Genomic DNA, 22,256 nt, shown 5'->3' on the forward strand with positions numbered 1-22,256 from the left:
AGGATCAAGGATCACATTCTAGTCAAGAAGAATTATTTTCTTAGACTCAGAGTCAAAAAAAAAAAAAAGAAATCAGAGCAAGTCCACTGAACTGCAGACAGTTCAGTATTGATGGAATGTAGGGTTTGGTGATGGGAGATGTGAAATAGTAGCCGTAAATTAGAAACCATGACCAGATTGGGAAAGATCATGACACAGTGTTAAAGTGCTTGGTGTTGTGACGGACATGAGGAGCCAAGGAATGGCTTTGGGTGTGGAAATGACACAAGTCGCAGTCTGTCTGCTTTCCTCCCAGTATCCTGTAAGTCTGCACCTTCTCTCTTAAATATGAGGAAACCTGCTTCTAGGTCCTGCTGGGAAGGGTTGGATGAACGAATTGCCTTTGGCTGAGTCTTCTCAGAAGGAGGAGTGAGTAAGAGCCTAGTAATTCAGTTAAGTGTGTGTAAGGGAATGTTTTCAGAATTAGCATGAACTTTGAATTTTACTCATTTATATGTCATTTTTCCCCAAAAAATGATTTGAAGGAATATTAGTGGGAGTAGTTTAAGCCAAAGAGATTGATGAAAATACAGGGAATGCTGTTCTTCCAAATGCACAAGGACCTTCCTACCTACTTTTTCTCTCCTAGGGTAGTTATGAAGATTAAATGAAAAAATATGTACAAGTCACTTAGTGAATGTTCTTATTACCATCTAATACCAAAAACTAAGCACTGTCTTTAGCTCTTTGTACTCACGTACCCCTGTAAACTACTTCTTTCAAGTGTTTCTGTGTCGGTTTCTGCCTTTGCGTTGTTGCTACTACTTCATTCTGCAGTAGACATCCCTAAGTGAGTTTTGTGGTTCCAGTTTTGCCTACTTTAGTCACAGTTTTGACAGTGAAATGTCGTAAGAGAAATTTTGTTAGTATTTACCTGGTTAAAATCTGTTAGCAACTAAGTGGATTGTTTTTTATCTAGCAGCTTATGAATCTTGGGACAAATCTGGCAAGATGATCAGGTTATTAACTTTTACCCTACTGTAGACTAAAATCAGGATTTTTTTCATAGCTTGTGAAGTTTTTCTGTTTGGCTTTTGTATGCCATTTTCATATTGGCTGAACATTTTCTTGAATTGTAGGCTCTTTTTAACTGCTTACAGTTGTCCTTTAATACCTGTTTTCAAGCTCTTGTTTCTTGACTCACACATTTTTCTACTCCTAAAACATTCTTTCTACCTTTCGTGTCATTAGCTTGTAGTTACCTTTTGTTTCTTCTCTATTCAACTGCCTTCCATTATCAGGCATTCTTATAGTATTAGTTGGCTGTTTCTTTTAAACTTAAGTTCCTGGAATCCTGTGAACTTCAATTTAGGTACTAGATTGAGAAATCTGTAGCAGAGTTTGATCTATACTGAAATAGACACTAGCAGTCTTTTGGTTATCAAACCTTGAAAGATGAAACTGTGTAAAGACAAATTTAAAAGAAAAAAACCTTAATCCCTGAGGAGTACAAATATTCTAGGCTTGGATGGGAAGTTTCTGAAATAGCCAGAGAAGGAAAAACAAAAACAAAAACAAAAAATACTGTCGTAAAAGGTAGAAAACAGCACTTTCTAAAAAGTCTCCTATTTCTCAGTAAGATCAGGTAAAATAAGTACTGTAGTAAGAGATGGTGACTTGCCCAGAGTGGTTTTTGCATTCCCAGATGCGGAAGCTGGGTTATGGGTGCTGTAAACCCTAGACCCTTTCTTTTCCCACACATTGTGTTTTTGTTCTCTGCTGCTTTAGACTGTTCCTGGGTTGTTGTTGCTGTTGCTGTTGTTGTTTTTAGATTCTTTTCCCTTCCACATAAAAATCTTTGCCTCTTTGAAGTTTATGTCTTGTGGCATGAAAACTGGGACCAGAACTCATGTTCATTGACTCTTCTCCAGATCTGCTGCTGTTGGCCCTGAGCACTTCAGTGTCCCACAATTTTGTTTGTAATGATGTGCACCAGGGCTTCATGCTGCTTTCCACAGCTGTGAATATGTCAGCCTGAAGTTTTACCCTTGAAACCTTAATGAAAAACCATACTGTAGGTTAGAATAGTTGGGTGATTTCTTACTTTCTTAAACTTGTTTCTGTCATTTAACTCTTTCTTCTGTATGAGAAATGTCCTGGGACCTACTGCTGTCAGTCATCTTCCGTCCTCTAGTTCCTCTGGTCCTTCATATGTACTGTTTAGACACAAGAGATTGAATGAATAAGGCTGTTTCACATGTTCTTTTCCAGAATGCAGTCGACATATAGTAATTACTTAGCAGAAAACAGATTTTTCTAAATTTAATTATGGAAGAGGTGTAGAATGAATACCTTTAAAAAACTGTACTAAAAAATTTTCACAGGATTTTTTAACATACAGGACTGCAGTGTTAACTGTCAGCATTATTGTTGTGCAGATGTCTACAACTTATCATCTTGTAAAACGATGAAACTCAGTGTCCTTTGAACAACTACGTTCTTTTATTCCTCCCATCCCTTGGCAGATTCCATTCTACTTTTTCTAAAATTTGAGATACTTCATGTAAGTGCAGGCATGAAATACTTGTCTTCTTGTGACTGGCTTGTGACTGGCTGATTTTCCCCATAGCACAGTGTCCTCAAAGTTGATTTATGTTATAGCATATTGTAGGATTTCTTTTTTCTAAGGTCAGTTAGCGCTTCATTGCATTTAGGTGCCACATTTTCTTTATCCAACCATTTGTTGATGGACATGTAGGTCTTTTCCACTTATTGTACTTGTGTATTATGAATAATGCTGCAATAAACATGAGTGTTCGAACATCTCTTTGAGATCCTGTTTTTATTTTGGGGAGATATATACCCAGAAGGATTACTGAGTCATATGCAAATTCTGCTTTTTTAGACTTAATATTATTTTATAGCAAATAGCTTCATCACAAAATTATACCCTCTCCCCTATGCATAAACTCCCATATTTTCAGCAACCCTCCCCCCCGAGTGGTGCATGTGTTAAAATTGATAAAGCTACATTGTCATATAGTAGTCAGCCAACGTCCATAGTCTATATTAAGGTTTCTTGTTGGTGTTGTACATTCATTTTAAGGATGTCTTGCTTATATCCAAATTTTGGCAGTTATGAACAAAACTGCTGTAAATATCCATGTGAATGTTTTCGTGTACACATAAATTTTGGTTTTTTGGGTAAACCCCAAGTAGTATGATTTCTGGTCATACTTAGTTGTTTAGCTTTGTAAAGAAATAGCCAGAATGTCTTCAAAAGTAACTGTACCAGTGTGCATTTTCAGCAGCCATGAATGAGAGTACTAATTGCTCTACAAATCCTTTTTTTTTTTTTTTTTTTTTTTTTTTTTTTTTTTTTTTTGGTACTAGGAATCTACCTCAGGACTTTGGGCTTGCGAGGCAGGTGGTGGAACCACTGAGCCAAAAATCCCTGGCCCTAGTTTTATGGTTTTTGCCATTCTAATATGTATATGGTGCTATGTCATTGTTTTAGTTTGCATTTTGCTGCTGATGTGAGTGAGGGAGCATCTTTCATATGTTTGTATTTGTTAAGGTCTTTTACCCAGTCTCAAGTCAGGTTTGTTTGTTTGTTTGTTTGTTTTAAAATGTAGAGTCTAAGAAAGTTCTATATATATTTTAGATAATATCCCTCTATCATATGTGTCTTGAAAATACTTTCCATGTGTTCCTTGTCATTTCAGTAACTTGAGAATGTCACTATACCTTTCAAGGAGTAGGAATTTTCAGTTTTCATTTGGTATCTTACTTAAAAAATCACCTCTTTATTCAAGATCCAAATTTTCTCCTGTGTTGTAGGATGTTTACAGTTTGGAGTTATGCATTAAATTCTGATTTATTTTGAGTATTTTTGTGATGGACATTAAGTCTGATTCTAAGCTTTTTAAAAATTGCATGTGGATATCCAGTTGTTTTATTACAATTTGTTGAAGATTTCTTTTCTCTGTTGTATTGCCTTTACAGATTTGTCAAATATCTGTTGACTTTATTTACACATCTTGGCACTCTCTTCTGTTCCACTGATGTATTTTGTTTATTGTTTCACCAGTCTTCTTTTTTTTTTTTAGTTTTTTTTAGTAGACAGTTTACTTTGATGAACTTGCTCAATAACAAAAATACAAGTGAAGAAAATTATGTTCATTTTGTACAGTTGTACTAACAATTTGTTTTGGAATTATTAAAAATGTTATAACCAATTAGAAAACAATTCTTAATAAAGTTGAGATAATATACAGACCTTAATCACAAACTTTACAATTTCTTGAGGGATACAACTAAAAGATCTGTGCAGGAAGTTGTCCCTACACAGGCCACTTTTCCCTTTATATATTTTTATCCTTCAAAAATTTTCTGGATGACAGCTGTTTTGAATTGTGAATAAATTTAAATTTTTAAAGAAGATCAAAGTGGGTTGATAAAACAGTTACTACAATCAGAGTAACTTGTGACCAGTAGTCTTTAACAAAGACAAAATAAATGCAAACTGTTCTTCCTATGAATCTCATGATGAAAAATAATAGCTAAGAATATATCCGAAGATAGTTTCCAATACCTTTTCCAGGCATTTTCTCTAAGTCAATAGATTGTCAATAGATTGTGACCAGTACTATTTATTTCACTTAAGAGATCAAACAGTGAGTTCATAGAGCATCGAGTGGAGATATCAAAACTTTAGGCAAAAGGGTAAAAACCAATAAAAGTGTTTTGTCATCTAGAACATTAAAAAAAAAAATGACATTCTTCAGCAACAAAACAAATGAAACAAGGTAAGTCTGTAAGAGGTGGAAGAGTCAGAAAAACTACATCCACATATTAACAACATAGAACATGGATTACCTTTGGGAAGAATCACACTGAAATGTTTGCCTTTAATGAATTAAAGAATTTCACAGTGGTATTTTTAGGTATGAGAAGAATGCACACTCTAAGAACAATGTACCAGACGAAAGTTTGACAAATGATCGGTTGCACCATACATTGTTTTATATAGTTTACAAAATGGGTCTTCCTGATACAAATTAATACTGTACATATAGTACTTACAGTGACCTTTTTAAAAGCACCTGCTGAGAGTTAGCTATCTTTTCACTTAGATTTATAGAAACTTACATGAATTAGTCCGTTTCATTGTTTTCAGCAGTCTTGATTACTTGTTTGTAGTGAGTCTTGAACGTGGTAGTATCAGTGTTACTAGTTCTTCTGTTGAGTTGGCCTGTTTTTTTATATCCTTAATTTGTTTTATCAGATTTTTAAAAACTTTGCCTCATATAGCTGTTAGATCTATACTTGGGTATTTCATTTCTGGAGAGTACTAATTTATATGCTGGTATGGTTTAGATTGAGAATGACTCCCCCAAATTCTAATCTGTTCAGGCTGGGCGTCTCGAAGGGGATTGGATCATGAGGACATTATACTTGTGGCTGGGTTTATCTCCTAATGAATTCGGCGGCTGGGTGTGGTTGGAATGGGCAGTTAGAGGCTGCTCACAGTTTTGGAAGGGTGTGTCTCCTTCCCTGGCTCCCCTCTTTTCTGCTTCCTGGACACTGACCTGAGCAGCTCTCCTCAGCTGTAGGTCCTTCCACCATTTTGATTCTGCATTTGAACCTGCGACCATGGACTGACAGTTCTGAAATGTGAGCCAAAATAAACCTCTCTTCCTTTAAGGAGTGTGTGTTAGGTGTTGTGTCTCTGGGACAGACAAAGTGACTAAGACAAAGGAATGTAATTTCCAGTTTCATTTATTCATTACTGGAATGAAGGTGGAATTGGCTTGTGTTTATGAACTTTATATCCTGTAACTTTGCTTTAATTACTAGTTCCCAGAGTTTTTTGTGAATTTTTAATTTTTGTGTATTCTGTCATTTCATCTGCATAGGTAGTTTGTTTCTTCCTTGCCAATCAGTGTACTTTTTTATTTCCTTTCCATGTTTTATGGCATAATCTTGCAGTGAGAGGAAATACTCTTACTTTGTCTTTTATCTTTTTTTTTTTTTTTGTACCAGAAATCAAACTCAGGACTTTGTACTAGTGAGGCAGGTGCCATACCACTGAGCTAAATCCCTGGTGAATTTTGATCTTTATCTTAATGGGAAGGTTTTACTTCTGCATTGTTAAGTGTGATAGTAACTATAAATTTTTTAAAATAATCTTTGTCACGTTGAGAGTGACCTGTTTATTCCTAGTTTGCTAGTTGTTTTTTCTCTTACTATGAATTGGTGTTAGATTTTTGTCAGGTGCTTTTCTGTTGATTGCTGTGACTATATTCTTTTTTGTTTTTTTCCTTTAGCCTGTTGATATGATGGATTATATTTTAGATTTTTTAATGTTGAGACAGCCATTTAATCCTAGTTGAGATTAAATCTCACTCAGGGTTGGTTTGTACTTTTTGTGCAATACTGTATTTGATGTGCTTATATTTGTTTAGCAAATATTATATTCATGAGAGATGTTGGTCTATAGTTTTTGGGTAATTTGGGCTGTGGGTTGAGACAGGGTCTTGCTGCTTAGTTCAGGCTGGCCTCAAATTCATGGCAATCCTCCTGCCTCAGCTTTCCAAGTGCTGGGATTACAGTCATGAGCCACCATGCCCTGCCCAGTTTTCTGGTAATGTTGTTGCTAGATTTGGGTATTAGCGTAATGCTGGCCTCACAGGATGAGATAGGAGCTTCTCTGCCTATATCTTCTAAAGGAGATTATAGAGAATTGGTATACTTTTTTTCCTAAAATGTATGGTGGAATTTACCAGTGAACCCTCTAGGAATGGTGCTTCTACTCAGGTTTCTTTAAGGGATATGTGCCTATTAAGATTCTCTACTTCTTTATTGTTTGCAGTGCTGGAGATGATTTCAGGGCCTTGGCAAGTGCTGTGCCATTGAGCTACACCCCACCCCTTGTCTGTTTCATCTTAAGAGAGTTCTAAAGAATTTGAGTTTTGAGGAATTGGTCCATTTCATCTCAATATCAAATTTGTGGACCTAGATTTATTATAGTAGTATTCCTTGATTAACCTTTTAATGTCCATGGGATGTGTAGAGAGGTCTCTTCTTATTCATGATATCAGTAATTTGTGCACTTTGTCTCTCTTTTTTTTTGCCTGTCTAAAGGCTTGTTAATTTTACTGTGATTTTTTCAGAGAACCAGGTTGTGCTTTCTTTGATTTTTCTCTGTTGATACCTTGTTTGTAATTTCACTAATTTCTTCCTCTAACTTTTATTTCTTCTTCTTGCTTTGTATTTAATAGCTTAGATGACTCATTTTAGATCTTTTCTAATATGTTCCACAGTCTACAGCCATACCGCCTTGCACACTGGAACACACCACCCCATCTTGTCTAATACAGGTATCAACTCTTTCAGCTTCTCTGAGCATTGCTTTCACTGTATCTTGTAAAATTTTTGATAAGCTGTACTTTCATTTCCACGAAAGAGAAAGGGGTCTAAGTTTTATTCTTCTGCATATGGACTTTAAGATTTCCAGGCACCATTTATTGAACACACTGTACTTTCTCCATTGTGTGTTCTGAGCACTTTTGTGAAAAATGATTTGGTTGTAAATACATAGGTTTATTTCTGAGTTCTGTGTTTTGTTCTGTTGATAAATGTGTTGGTTTTTTCAGCAGTAATACTATGTCACTGTGGCTTTGTCATATGCTTTGAGGTCAAGTATAATCTTTTTCCAGCTTTGTTCTTTTAATCAGTTACTCTTAGGATATTCAGGATCTTCATACAAATTTTAGGATAGAATTTCTTTTTCTGTGAAGAGCATTGACATTTTTTGATAGGGATTGCATTAAATCTATAGGTCTCTCTGGTTTCTTTGGACATTTTAGTGATCTTTTCCAGTGCATGAACTTGGCATGTCTTTCTGTTTTTGTGTGTTCTCTTCACATTCTCTCAGTAGTGCCTTATCATTTACATTGTAAGCTTTCAACTCTTTGGTGTGATCCCATTTGTCTTTTTGCTTTGTCTTCTGTGCTTTTGAAGTCTTACTAAAAAATCTTGATGCATTCCAGTGCTTGAAGCTTTTCCCTGTTTTCTTCTAGTATTTTCGTAGGTTCCCAACTTAAATTTTTAATTGATTTTGACTTGATTTTTAATATGGTAATAGAGTAGGGATCTAGTTTCACTCTTAATTTGACTATCCTATTTTCCCAGTACTGTTTATTATAGAGTCTCTCCAATACATGTTCTTAGCACTTTTGTTTCTAAGTACTTCGCTGTATATGATCCCTGTTCTTTTTCATTGGTCTGTGTTTCCGTTTTGATGCTTTGATTATCAGTTTTGTGGCCTAGCTTTCAAGTCCAGTGGCACAGTGCATCCTGCCTTGTTTTTTTATTTGAGGTTGCCTTGGTTATTTTGAATTTTTGTGAATACATATGAATTTTGGCATTGCATTTCTCCCTAATTTATGAATAGTATTAGTATTTTGATAGTCTATAGAATCTGTAGACAGCTTTAGATAACATGGACATTTTAACCACATTGATTCTTCCCATCGATATGCATTCATTAACTTCCCACTTTATTTGTCTTTTTTCCCCAGTTTCTTTCATGATTATTGTTTTCTCTGTGGAGATCTTTACTTCCTACATTACATTTATTCCTAAATACTGTAGTTTTGCTTTTCTGTAGTTATTTGAAATAGAATTGTTTCCTTGATTTCTTTGATAACTAGTTCATTGTTAAGTGTATAGAAACAGTTCTGATTTTGTACCTTTATTTTGTATCTGACCACCTTACTGAATTTATTAGTATAGTTAAGTTTTTTATGTGTTTAGGGTATGCTATTGTAGAATCATGTCATCTGCAAATAAGGGTAGTTTAACTTTCTTACTTGAAAACTTTTCATTTGTTTGATTAATTGCTCTGGCCAGGACTCAGGAGAGGGATTAGGGGGAAGGGAAAGGGAAATGAAAGGAATAAAGGTACACCATGTACAGGAACTTAATAACCCTAGTCAGTGTAAATATTGTGAGCCATAACATGTGCTAAGACAAGTAATATAAACAGGTACGAAAAAGGGGGAATCTGAGGAGGAGGAGGGAGAGAGAAGCAGATTATACTGGAAAACAAGCTGTAATATGTACATGGAACCACTCCCCAAGATGCTTGTAAACTGCATGAATTACAAACATGAGTGAGCTAATAAGCAAGAAAAAATGATCAGAGTGAGCATCCTTGTCTTGTTGCTGATCTTGAAAGAAAGCATTCAGCGTTTCACCGTAGAGAATGTTAGCTTGGGTTTGTCATAAACAGTATCACTTTTATTGCACTGGGATAAACTTGGTGCATATCTGATTTGATTTCTCCTGTGAATAGGTGCAGGGTGTTTCAGGCACTAAGCATTGCCTTTGCTTCTGTGTTTTCTCGATACTGTAGCCTCTGTGCAGTTCCACGGCTGTAACCCTCATCAGTAACAGTGGTGCAGTTGTGGCCCGGGCTGAGTGTGTCTGTGCTTGCGTTGGCGTGGCATGGTTAGGTATGTGTGGAGGTACTGTCTGGCATGCTCTCTTGGCAGGCTTTGCCGCATGGGGATATTGCTGCCTAGTCTGTTGTGAGACAAACTCTTGGGTTAGGGGCAGGACCACCGCCAGCCTGGGTGTCGGGGCAGACATAGGCATGTGGAAACACCGGCAGTGTCAGCTCCCCTCAGTGCAAGTCCACCAACTTGTATGGGTTTGGATGATGGGGTCTGAGCCCTTCTGCTTATCCTAGGCTCTGAACAGCGGAGGTCACGGTGCAGCTCACGTGTGCTGGAATGACCATAGAGTGTCAGGAATGGATATTTGCTGTTACATGTGTGCGAGTGCATGCACACCCAAGCAGGACACACTCTAATAATGGATCTGGTTTCAAGATGGGTAGTGGGGAATGTACACCATGGGCTATTGTCAGAACTCTTTAAGTTTGAGAGAGCTGCGGAATCTCTTAATAAAGACTGCAGGCTTCTGGAAGGGGACACTGTTGTTGTCTCCTGCTTACATTTTCGTCTAAGGAGAAGTCTTTGTTGGCTCGGGGCCTGTCGGGGAGGGTAGACATGCAGGACAGGCAGAAAGTCTTACTCTGCTGTGGTGTGCTACCCAGGGTTTTCATACTCCATGGAGATCTCACCACTTTCTTGTTACTCTTCAGTGGACTTCTTTCTCAGTCCTTTCAGTAAGAACATAATATTTTGTTGTGCTTTATATTTTGGGTGGGAGGGTCGAGGAACAGGCAACTCTTTTTGTCTGTCCTGTTCATGTCAGTCTACGTTGGCCTTTTGTGTTGTCTCATTGCTTTAGTATAGTAATATATAGTAATCATAGTTCTTTTAAATTCTCAGTTTGATGATCCCAGCATGTCTGCCATTTAGGTTCTAATGCCTGCTCTCTGTCTTCAAACTGTTTATTTTCCACTTTCCCTTGTAATCTTTCTTGGTAATTGGACGTGATGTACCGAATTAGAGGAGGTACTGTGACTGGAGCTGTAGTAATGTGTGATAAGGCACATTTGTGTGAGAGAAGCTTTCTGTACTCCTGTGGTTAGGTCTGCCTGTTACTGACACTGTATTTTGGGTGGGGAATTTCCCAGATGGCTTCCCAGCCTCCTCTCACCACCCCCATCCCTTTAGGTGGAACAAGGTCACCAGAGTTCCCTGGAGTTGATTTTTTTTTCCCCCCTTAAGAGAATTTGACTTTACCTTAACTTCAGTAGGCAGTGCTCTGGCTAGTTTCTCTTGAGGTTTAACCTTGTTGAGAACAGAGTGCTCTATTATATTTCACAATGGTCCCTCCTTACCTCCCCGGCCTGGAAGATTTTGGAGATTTTGCTTTGTGTTCTGAGAGGTAAAATTTACAGCCGTGTGGAGACTGTCCCCCCGCCCCATTTTTAACTGTGCACACTGGCTGTCTTATCAGTTCATCAGTTACAGTTAGTTTTTCTACCTCCATTCTGGTTCTCTTGTGCTTTCTGCCTGTTTTTTTTTGCTCTGATGAAGTAATTCTGTGTTTCCTTGTCTGTTTCTCCCAGGTTTACAGGCAGGCATTTGTGTACTGCCCCCCTTCCACACCCCCACTTTTTTGGGGGGGTATCAGGGATTTAACTCGGGACTTTGTGCTTACCAGGCAGGTGCTATGCCACTGATCTAAATCCCTGACCCAGGCATTTGCTTTTTGACCTCCTATCTTCTATGGCTCTCAGATTAATTGGTTTTTCAGTTTGTTAGCTTTTACTTTTTGTTAAGATGGAGTGGTAACTTTGAGGCTCTTTAAATGTGAAACCAAAAATAATTGTATGTTTAATTCTTGACAAAAAAACCTCTGGTTTTCCAGAGGGCCTTTTACATTCCCATTAGCAGTGCATAAGCGCTGTAATTTGTGCACATTCTCACAAATACTTGCTATTTTTTGATTGTTTGATGTTGGTCATCCTTATGGCATGAAAGGATGTGTCACTATGGTTCGGATTTTTATTTCCCTGATAATTATTAATGTTGAACACCTTTCCACATACTTATTGGCCATTTGTATGTATTCTTTGAAGAAGTGATTATTCTAGTTCTGATCCTTTGTTCATTTTTTGACTAGATCACTTGGAGGTTTTGTTGTCCTTGTGGTGTTGTTGTAGTTCCAGGGATGGTTTGACAGACGATGGTTTCTGCCATTTTGCAGGTTGCCTTTTTACTTTGTTGTTTCCTTTGCTGCGCAGAAATTTTAAAATTAGATTTGTTTATTTGTTTGGTTTTCATGTCATTTTTAAAAATCAAGTTCAAGAGAGGATATTGTTCTTTGTTACATGCATTTTTCTAAGAGTTAAAAATACAGATTAATTTAAAATTTTTTTTGTGTATAAACTTTTGTCTTTTCTTCCTAATGATGTTTTTGATGGTTCATGGTACTAATTGTTTCCCAGTTATTGATTTAACCTTGAAATCTAATAAATTAATGTTACTCCATTTTTATAGACCCTATCATAACCTGAATATAATTGTGTTACAGTTGTTTCTTAGATGTATTTTAACAAGGCCTTGAACTATTTAGGATACCATTCCTTCTTTCTACACATTTTTACATTAAAAATAACTTTGAAAAGGGAATGGGGTTTTTACAAAGGCTACATCCTAAAGAAACAAATATTTTTCACTTAAGAGAAACTATTCAATAGTAGTACTAGCTGTATAGACTGATTCATTATACAAACCACGGGGCATTTCTTGTTTCTATCTTTTAAATTTGTTACATTTTCCTTCTACTTCATCTTGAATAAAAGTCACTCTGTTCTTTTTAATCTTTCCCTTTCATCTCCTTCTTTTTCTGTATTTTATCCACCAATAGCTTTTCTGTTGCATCTCAGTTATCATGTTCTGTCACTGCTTTTTAATTCTAATCATTTACTGCTTGATCAATGTCAGTCATATATTCACTTAACAGCTGCTATTCTTTGGCTTCTTCATAGAGCTTGTCTTTTACTCTTATATTTTTACTCATTTTGAGATCATTTCCAGTCTCTGCTGCCTATATTGTTGGCCACCATGTCCGTGCTTCTGACCCTGTTGGAAAGCTATTTATATAAGAACATTAAATATATTGTATTTCTCTAGTATGTACCTCAGTAGTGAGTAGGTTAAGTGGCTATGTACAGTTAGGATGAGCTTACAACTCTGATTTACCAGTTTTGTTACAGCTTTTTGGTAGGTCTTGGGATGGTTCAAAGTCTACATGAGAAGTCAGCATGTGTTGTATGAGTGCTGTTGCTGACTCTGAGATTGTTCCTTTTCTGTCACTTGTGGATGAAACCATTCTTTCTGCAATATTCCTGAAATATAGCAACAGCATTTTTCTCCCAGTGTCTATTATGAAAATTTCCAAGCATGCAGTGTATTGAAAGAATTTTGGATCTGATACCATATGCCTGCAGTAGAGCTGCACCTATCACTATTTGTATTGTTTTATCACACATTCATACCTCTATTGTTGATCCATTTTAAATTTTTTACTGTACTTCAGAGTTAATTCCTGTCATGGCACACAACTCATTGTTTAAATGATTTTTAAAGATTGCTGTTCAGTTTTCTAGGAATAAATTATGGCCTTTTAGATGTGATTTATTCTACAGTTCTTTCATTTGTAGGACTGTGATTAATTCAGTCAAAGAAATAAAATAAATGGAAAATAATGTCTTTTAAATGGTAAGTATAAATTCTGTATTAACTTTTAGAGCTCTTTCACTAGAAGATCTCATTTGATCATCATTACTGACTGAATAAGAAAGGCACACATTTTTTTAATAGGCTGATATATTATAAACTACATTGTCTTATATTTCCTAAGAAAAGTCATTAGGATGTGAAGAAATTGTAGAAAGTAAGCTATGTCTCTTTTGATTATTAATGGCTGATAAAAGTGTCACCAAAGGAACATAAATCAGGGTAATACCCTCCTTCATTTCTTACCTTCTGTTTTCCTCCTTTCCATGTCTTTTCTTCATGTTCTTACTCTTCTCTTCCCTTTTCCTCATCTCTTTAGTAATACTTGGAGAAAGATATACTTTATTGTGTTTATTTGATAAGGGGAAAGAAAGAAGCCAAATGTTTAGATTAAAGGGTCGTGAGAAAGTGGTGCAGGCTTTAATCCAGCACTCTGGGTGGCTGGGGAAGGATTGCAGGCTCCAGCCTGGCCTGGAGAGTTTGGCGATAGTGTGAGACCCTATCTCAAAAACAAAGAGCAGGGGATGTAGCTTAGTGTAGAGGCTCAGTCAGGGGCACCCCAGTACCTCCAAAGGGCTGGAGAGGGGGATAGTGGAGGGCAGAGCATAGACTCTGAAGGGTTGGGAGCCTTTTTGTATGAAGTGCCAGAGATGGTATCTGTTTTAGGCTTTGCAGGCCGTGCTGTCTGCGTTAAAACTACTCAGCTTTGCTGTTGTAGAGTGAAAACACCACCAACCATATTAATGATTTGGGCTCTGTTCTGTTCTAATAAACCTTATGGGCACAAAAATTCAATTTCACATAATTTATAAATGTCAGGCCACAACAATGTTCTTGTACACATTTTTTTCAACCATTTAAGAATGCAAAATATTCTAAGCTTGTGAGCTATGAAAAACAGATGGTAGGTTAGATCTGGCCTATGACCTTCGACTTGGTGACTGTTATTGTTTAGGGATTTGAAATTTACCAAAAAAATCACTAGTGTACAGTCTTCTATCTTAGAAGCTTTTTATAAGCTCTAAATTTCATATGCTCCATCTTAGATGGGGGTACAGATACACTCAAATAATCCAAGGTTTCATTGGAATGAGGAAGAAAAGTATAATACTTAAAAACATGACTGGTGTGTCTACTCTTGCTGAACTTGTTTTATCAGTGTAGCTGCTATTTGTAAACTGGGTACAGGGAAGCAGCTATTATCATTGTTGTAATTATTATCACCTGCGGGAGTCTAGGAGTTCACTGTATTAACCCTCTTTCTGCTAATGCTCAGAGGGATTGCCTGAGTTGCATATTGAATAAGAAATTTGAATCCAGGCTTGACTCTTAAGTCTTGGGCTTTTTAATATTTAGAAACTTTAAAGGGTAACTCCCTCGAATCAGTCTGCTTCACTGTGTCCAGTTTACAGAATGTGCTCAGTGATGTTCTAATCACTCTATACATTTAATTCTCAAAGCCATGATAATTTGCATAGATATAAGATAACCCTCTTATCTCCAAGGGACTTCAGGGCTGAGTAACTCATTTCAAAGTCACCAGTTAGTATGAGGCAGAACTAGCACCAAGACTTGGGCAGAGTCTGGCAGTGTTGAGTTTTATATTGGGAAGTTGGCAAGTGCTAGTTTCTTACCTCCTTGTTTGTTACACAGAATAATTTAAAATTGAGAACTGAAACACTCTTAAAAGATGGGAAAATTGAGACAAATGATTGTTTGCTCATTATTGTATAACTACTTGGAAGGAGCTGATACTTTATGCAGGAGTGATTTTTTTTCATTATGTGCTATTTTCACTGTTCACACTGCTTTATTCAGTATATAAGAGGCATTATTTACATAGCAGGTTTTTTGGCTTATTATAGCACAAAACCTGACATTTTTATTATGAAAAATGGCTAGGATATCTTGGTATTTTGAATTCTGTAAGCTTTAAAAAAGTCATATGGATACTTTGGTCCTCTTGTTATGTATATGAAAATTGAACTTGCTAACATTCTCCTCATTCACACTTACTCATTTTAAGATACAAATAGCATGTGTATTATAGAAAATATATATTGGAAGCAAAAAGGTAGAAAAACTCATTCAGTCATATTAAGAATTAAATTAAAAAACTCATTCAGTCATATCAGCCAGACAAAAATGACTATTGGCCCTTTGAAAGAAAAAGTTCATCCTACATCTACAGATTTGTAACTACAGCAGGAAGACTTTTGCCACATTTCAGGTTTTGCTAATTGTTTATTTCACTGCGAGCTCTGTTGTGTTCATTCAGGTAAACCTCTAGTATTGGGCCGGCTGATTTCTCCCCTCAGATATAGAAAACAATGCATTTTTATAAAATTGTTCAACTGTTTTCCATAAGCTGGCTTTCTAATTTGTATGATATTAATATTTTAAAGACTTTTGATACAAGTTCATAGTTTCTAGAAAGGAATTGTGTACCTATTTATGTTCTTCATAGGGAAATCTACAGTTTGATAAGTATATATATCCTTACTAAAAAACAGCATGTACAGTATATTTTAAGTTCTAGAATCTATATTTAACTCTTATTTTTTACATGTTTCATATTTTACATAGTGTATCTGGAATAGTAATATTTAATGTTCATAAATGGGATTGATTATAGCTACATTTAGTAGGTATCTTAAGTCGTGTTCGTGTAATTTACAGTGCGTCTTTTTCTCTATTTGCATGGCATATGTGGTAAATTTGCATGGGATATTTAGAAAATATAGGCACTAGAATGAATTAGATGTGTTTGAGATATCAGTCTTTTGTCCTTTGCCTTGGTAGTTTAGAATCAGACTCCTAGTTTTTAAGACAAAATTGATCTTACTAATGTCCCTTACCTGCTTGTTTGCTACCTTCTGAATCTCTCATGATTAACAAGATGTCAGCACGAATGCCAGTAGTCACTTAGTCTGCACGTTGGTAAGATAATTGTAGGAATGTTTTGAGAAATATGGTGAATCTTTTTTCCTATAGTTTTAATTTTTCATAGTTTTCCCATCATTTTGAATTTGGAACCCAAAGGAAAGCTATGAATTATGTTTCTTTGGATCCAGTGCACTGTTCTGCATCACCTATGGTAATTTCATACCATCAGTTAGTAGAAGCATAAAACGTTAGGGTTGAATAAACGGCAAAGGTAGATTATATAGTCTAGCTTCTTCGGTATTACTGTCTTCAGTATTCCCGTCTTCAGTATTTTTGGTTGCTCTGCTAGAACAGCCGTAATAAAGCATTGATACATTTCATTTAATTTTACAATATAAGGCGAATATAAGATTTTTACTCTAATGGAACTTAAAGTATGCAGTGTTCCTAAATAAATTAATGAAGAGATTTAGTGACAAATTTTGGATTCATGACTATATACTTTTTAGTCACTTTTCTTATACTTGTATTTCCTTTGTAAAGTTCCTTCTGAATCTTTCATGTGATTGAGAAAAGTATTTTTTCAGTCCGGATAGAAATTTTGTGTTATCTACAAATCACATATTTACGAGCAGTTAAAGTGGTGATTCTGAAGGAAATCTAGATTGATGCTTTAAGCAGACTTTCGTTTTCTCAATGTTGATATTTAAAATGATAAAATGACAACTTATCTATAACCCTTGTGAACTTTCAGCTGTTATGCTACACAGTTTAAGCATATACACTTACCACACCAACCCTTTACCCCCTTTTAAACAAAGAAAAGCATACTATATTAGAAGGGTACTTTTGTTAGCATTGACAGTCATTATCTTAGTTTCTTAGATGATATAAAATATTTCCCTAGCTCAAAGTTATGGATAGTGGATTTCCATTTTTTTACATCTCATCTTGATATGCAACTTTATTACTCCGGTGCTTGACTAACTTTTGCATTGGTGATCTGTTGAGCTTTGTTCCTGAGCTGTACTAATCGTGCTTATTGTTTGAATGTTTGGTACAGGAAGCGAGCAGCTGCAAAGCATCTAATAGAACGCTACTACCATCAGTTAACTGAGGGTTGTGGAAATGAGGCCTGCACGAATGAGTTTTGTGCTTCCTGTCCATCTTTTCTTCGTATGGATAACAATGCAGCAGCTATTAAAGCCCTCGAGCTTTATAAGATTAATGCAAAACTCTGTGATCCTCATCCCTCCAAGAAAGGAGCAAGCTCAGCTTACCTTGAGAACTCGAAAGGTGCCCCTAACAACTCTGAGATAAAAATGAACAAGAAGGATGGAAAAGGAGCTAGAATTGATTTTAAAGGTAAGCTTCTTCATTTTTAATTGACAATTGTTGATTAAAACCATATTAGAGATTAAAGTGTGTGAGGTTTTGTTGTTTTGCTTTAACTACCTTCCACAGATTTAGTGGTTGCTAATTAGAAGCAGATTATAACCCAGAAGTTCATTTGTAAATGAATTGATTACAATTTTTATATTTTTTTCACTAGGAAAATTGTACTAAATTAAAGTTAATCTCCTAAACTAGGCCCCAAGACTGTTTAAATTATTATATGACTGGACTAAGTATTTGTTGTGAGCTCTGGAACCCCAAGACTGTGTAGTGAAAGGAGCAAACAAGACTAGGCAATAGTTTTTTCCATATCAGAAGGCAAGGCAAACTTTTGTAATAATTACCTGAGAAATCTGCTTTTTTTTCCTAATAATTTCTTCCCATATCCTGCCTGCTTCTCCAGGCATTTGGTGTTTGCTGCCAAGGATCATGATCTGCCAGTGGCAATCTTCACTAAAGCTTTTCGTTTTTTATAAATAGCACTATATTCTAAAATTCCTTAAAACTTTCTCCTGCCATACTAACCTTCAAGTTTACTTTCCCTCCGTGAAGGTAATTAAGTGTTCATAGTTATGAGGTATAGAAGCTATGAAAGACTGGCAGGGCTTAGCCCCATCACAGAGGCAGTTGTATTTAAAAGAGAAAGCTTTTCATTTATGAAACATGTAAATTAGAGAATGTCTGTAAATATTTTTGTAACATCATTTGAAATAAGTTTAAATGAATTAGTGGCATGGAGTTGTGCTGTCTCCTATTTCCACAATACAGCAGCATTTGTAACTTAGCGTTGTTACTCAAACTGTGTAGTTATTTCTGTTTCATGAATTAGATCACATACTGTAGAAAGTAGGTGAATGTTGTCTGTCCGTGTGTGTTTGTGTGAGAGAGTTGCATTGACTCCACTGTACATGTTTTCCCAGCAAGTGTGTATCACAGAGTCAAAGTAGATAAAGTAGAATGTATAACTGTAGTTAAACACATCCAACCTTGGGGATATACTGTACATTATGGATGTATTCATCATGTTTGGGGCCATGTGATCATTCTTAGAGCTGCTCATTGTGTGGTTCTTCCCAGACCTTACACCCCTTGCCTTCTGCAGAAGTCTACATGATTTATCAACTCCACCCTTTCCTTACTCCTTTCTTGCAGTAGGCTACAGTGAGGCCCACCACTTTTTCCCCCAATGTACTATATTTAATATGGTATTTTTCTAGTAGAATTAATAGGTGATTTAATTATACTAGTACTTTTATTCTGATTATTGTTATCTCCAGTTACAAAATTGAGTAGGCATTAGCTTCCCCTAACTTAGTTTTGCATGAGATTTTTAAAGTGCAAAATTAAAAAAAACATACTGGTTAATAATATGCTGGTTATTTAAAACATTTAATTTTCAGCAGAACACTAAGGAGAAACAGAATGTTTTATTATAATATTTCTTATTTATATATACAAACTCAGTCTAACATTTTAAAACATGATATGTGGAAAAATATTGGCATATTCTAGGTAGGAGTAGTAGAATGTCAGAATCACTTGATGAAGGTATTCTGAATGCATGAAATGTCACCAGAAGTTATATAGGTCTGTAATGTTGCTCTCCCTCAGACAGACCCTATTACTGTAGACAAAGCAAGTCTTTATTAAAATCTTAAGATTTGATGATTAGGATGCAGTGTTTTATGTCCTAACAAGATATTTATAGTAGGTGTTTTCTGTGTTTTGGTTATAGTTTAGGAAGTTCATTGGGAGCTTTGTGTTGTCTTATGGTACTATAATATTTTCCTATTAGAGTAATGAGAAATAGATTCCTGGTGAGTGGCTTTATACCTTTTAGGAAGAGATTACTGATGTTTCATAAAAGACATCTGTATATTCGTATTAGAACACACCTGAGAATTAGTTCTTGAAAGGGTAGAACCCATTAAAAAAAATTACAGGTATGGACACGCTTGTAGCTTAGTCAGAAATCAGGTCTGTGATGTAATGAAACTTGGTTTTCTGGGATTTAGCTTTTGGAGGACATTCCTCCAGTAATTGCTTGCATTTTATATTGTCTTACTGTGGAGGAAGTACATTAAAGCAAGGACAAGGTCATGTGAGCTCTTTTTGCATTGTGTCTGGTATATGTTTAAGGGTATGTTTGGCATGAGAAAGGTAGGAATGATATAACTCTAAAATTGTCCTATACTTCAAGTATTTAGTCTAATGATGCAAATCTATGATTGACTGTTTTCAGTATTATTAAAATTTTTCAGTATTGTTTCACTAGTTGCAGAATTTTGATGTACACAATATATCTTTTCCCTCCCCTATAAAATAAAGTATCTTTCATTGCGTTGGCAGAAAAGGGAAAGCCTTGGCCTGAAAGTAACACGTCTCAAACAACTGGTAAATAATCACCCAACTCTGCCTAGGAAGAAGAGGAAATAGATTTTGTTGATCATGTAGTCTGTGTTCTACTTCTTCCCACTGTTGGTTTTGTCATGCCACACCCTGATTGCTGGGGACCAAGTCCAGGGCTTCACACATGCCAGGCGAGCAAGCACTCTGCCCTTGAGCTACATCACCAGCCCAGCCCAGCCCAGCCCAGCCCAGCCCAGTTTGCTTTTAATTGCCCCAGATTATTTCCAGTCACTCTGCTAAGAGTGTTCTAATCCGTGGTTATAGATAGCAGTTTTAACTTCAGAGTTTATGAGAATTGTTGTATTCTTCTCATAAACCAATTTGTTTTTAATACAGAAAGAAAGTGCTGCTTCTAAAAAATGGTGCTGAAGGAATTTTTGTTAAAATCTTGTCTCAGTCTTTTGAGAATAGAACCAGGTAAAACTTTTCAGAAGAATAGTGTTTCTTCTCTACAACAAGGTTGTAATAGGGTATTGTGATGAAAGCGCAGAAGACTGGTTCATATTTAAAATAAAAGCTACTGATAGTCACCTTGATTGTAGAGGGAAATTGGAACTATTATGACCTCTAGTAGCAGTGTATTATTGAAGGAATGTAAAAGAAGGGTAAGGTTGTTGGTATTAATAGTTAGTTGGTAAAAGAAAGCATTTAGGGCCAGGGATTTAGCTCAGTGGCACTGTGCCTGCCTCCCAAGCACAAGGTCGTCCTGAGTTCTATCCCTGGTACCAAAAAGAAAGCAAGCAAGCATAGTATTTTGATGGCTGAATTATTTAAAAAGTGTTACATACTTTTGTAATGGAATTTTAATTTTCAAATGATAACTGAGTAAATTTTGGGTCATTTTACTTTTCACTAGTATGTAAATACAACAGTAAGCATGTAGAAACTATGAAAATAAATACGTCTATGAAAATAAATATGTCTTTCCTTCTAATTTTCTAGATGTGACTTATCTTACTGAAGAGCTGGTGTATGAAATTCTTGAAATTTGTAGAGAGAGAGAGGATTATTCCCCTTTAATCCGTGTTATCGGAAGAGTTTTTTCTAGTGCTGAGGCATTGGTACAGAGCTTTCGGAAGGTCAAACAACACACCAAGGAAGAGCTGAAATCTCTTCAAGGAAAGGATGAAGACAAGGATGAAGATGAAAAGGAAAAAGCTGCATGTTCTGCTGCTGCTATGGAAGAAGATTCAGAAGCATCTTCCTCCAGGATAGGTGATAGCTCACAGGGAGACAACAACTTACAAAAGTTAGGTCCCGATGACGTATCTGTAGATATTGATGCTATTAGAAGAGTCTATACCAGATTGCTCTCTAATGAAAAGATAGAAACTGCCTTTCTTAATGCACTTGTATATTTGTCACCTAATGTAGAATGTGACTTGACCTATCACAATGTGTACTCTCGTGATCCTAATTACCTGAATTTGTTCATTATTGTAATGGAGAATAGGAATCTCCACAGTCCTGAATATCTGGAAATGGCATTGCCGTTGTTTTGTAAAGCAATGAGCAAGTTACCCCTGGCAGCCCAAGGAAAACTGATTAGACTGTGGTCTAAATACAGTGCAGACCAGATTCGGAGAATGATGGAAACGTTTCAGCAACTTATTACTTACAAAGTCATAAGCAATGAATTTAACAGTCGGAATCTAGTGAATGATGATGATGCCATTGTTGCTGCTTCAAAGTGCTTAAAAATGGTTTACTATGCAAATGTTGTGGGAGGGGAAGTGGACACAAATCACAATGAGGAGGATGACGAAGAGCCCATCCCCGAGTCCAGCGAATTGACACTGCAAGAGCTTTTGGGAGAGGAAAGAAGAAACAAGAAAGGTCCTCGAGTGGACCCCCTGGAAACTGAACTTGGTGTTAAAACTCTAGACTGTCGAAAACCACTTATCTCTTTTGAGGAGTTCATTAACGAACCACTGAATGATGTTCTAGAAATGGATAAAGATTATACTTTTTTCAAAGTAGAAACAGAGAACAAATTTTCTTTTATGACTTGTCCCTTCATATTGAATGCCGTCACAAAAAATTTGGGATTATATTATGACAATAGAATTCGCATGTACAGTGAACGAAGAATCACTGTTCTCTACAGTCTAGTTCAAGGACAGCAGTTGAATCCATATTTGAGACTCAAAGTCAGGCGTGACCATATCATAGATGATGCACTTGTCCGGGTAAGTTAGGCTACGGTTTAAAATCAGCACTAAATTAAAAACCCAGTGGGGGGAGGGGTATTGAGAAACAGTAGCGAATTCCTTTTAAAAGGTGATTGTTAGGGGAAAATAAGTGTCACATAGCCAAGGAACATGTGGACATTTTTTATCTTAAATACAAGTATTTTGCTTT

General features: G+C 36.2%; 1 protein-coding gene across 5 annotated transcripts in view; it reads left to right on the forward strand.

The window, feature by feature from the left end:
- The window catches only part of Ube3a (ubiquitin protein ligase E3A), a 74,608-nt gene that overhangs the window by 23,404 nt on the left and 28,948 nt on the right, over positions 1–22,256 (forward strand). For all 5 annotated transcript variants that reach the window (XM_010612924.3, XM_010612927.3, XM_010612929.3 and 2 more), the window contains 2 exons: positions 17,155–17,456; positions 20,838–22,084. In XM_010612924.3, the coding sequence (XP_010611226.1) occupies positions 17,155–17,456; positions 20,838–22,084 (1,549 nt within the window). The remainder of the gene's footprint in view (positions 1–17,154; positions 17,457–20,837; positions 22,085–22,256) is intronic.

This window comes from Fukomys damarensis, unplaced genomic scaffold (assembly GCF_012274545.1).
Source record: "Fukomys damarensis isolate Sample0158 unplaced genomic scaffold, DMR_v1.0_HiC HiC_scaffold_7, whole genome shotgun sequence".
Classification (NCBI taxonomy): domain Eukaryota; kingdom Metazoa; phylum Chordata; class Mammalia; order Rodentia; family Bathyergidae; genus Fukomys; species Fukomys damarensis.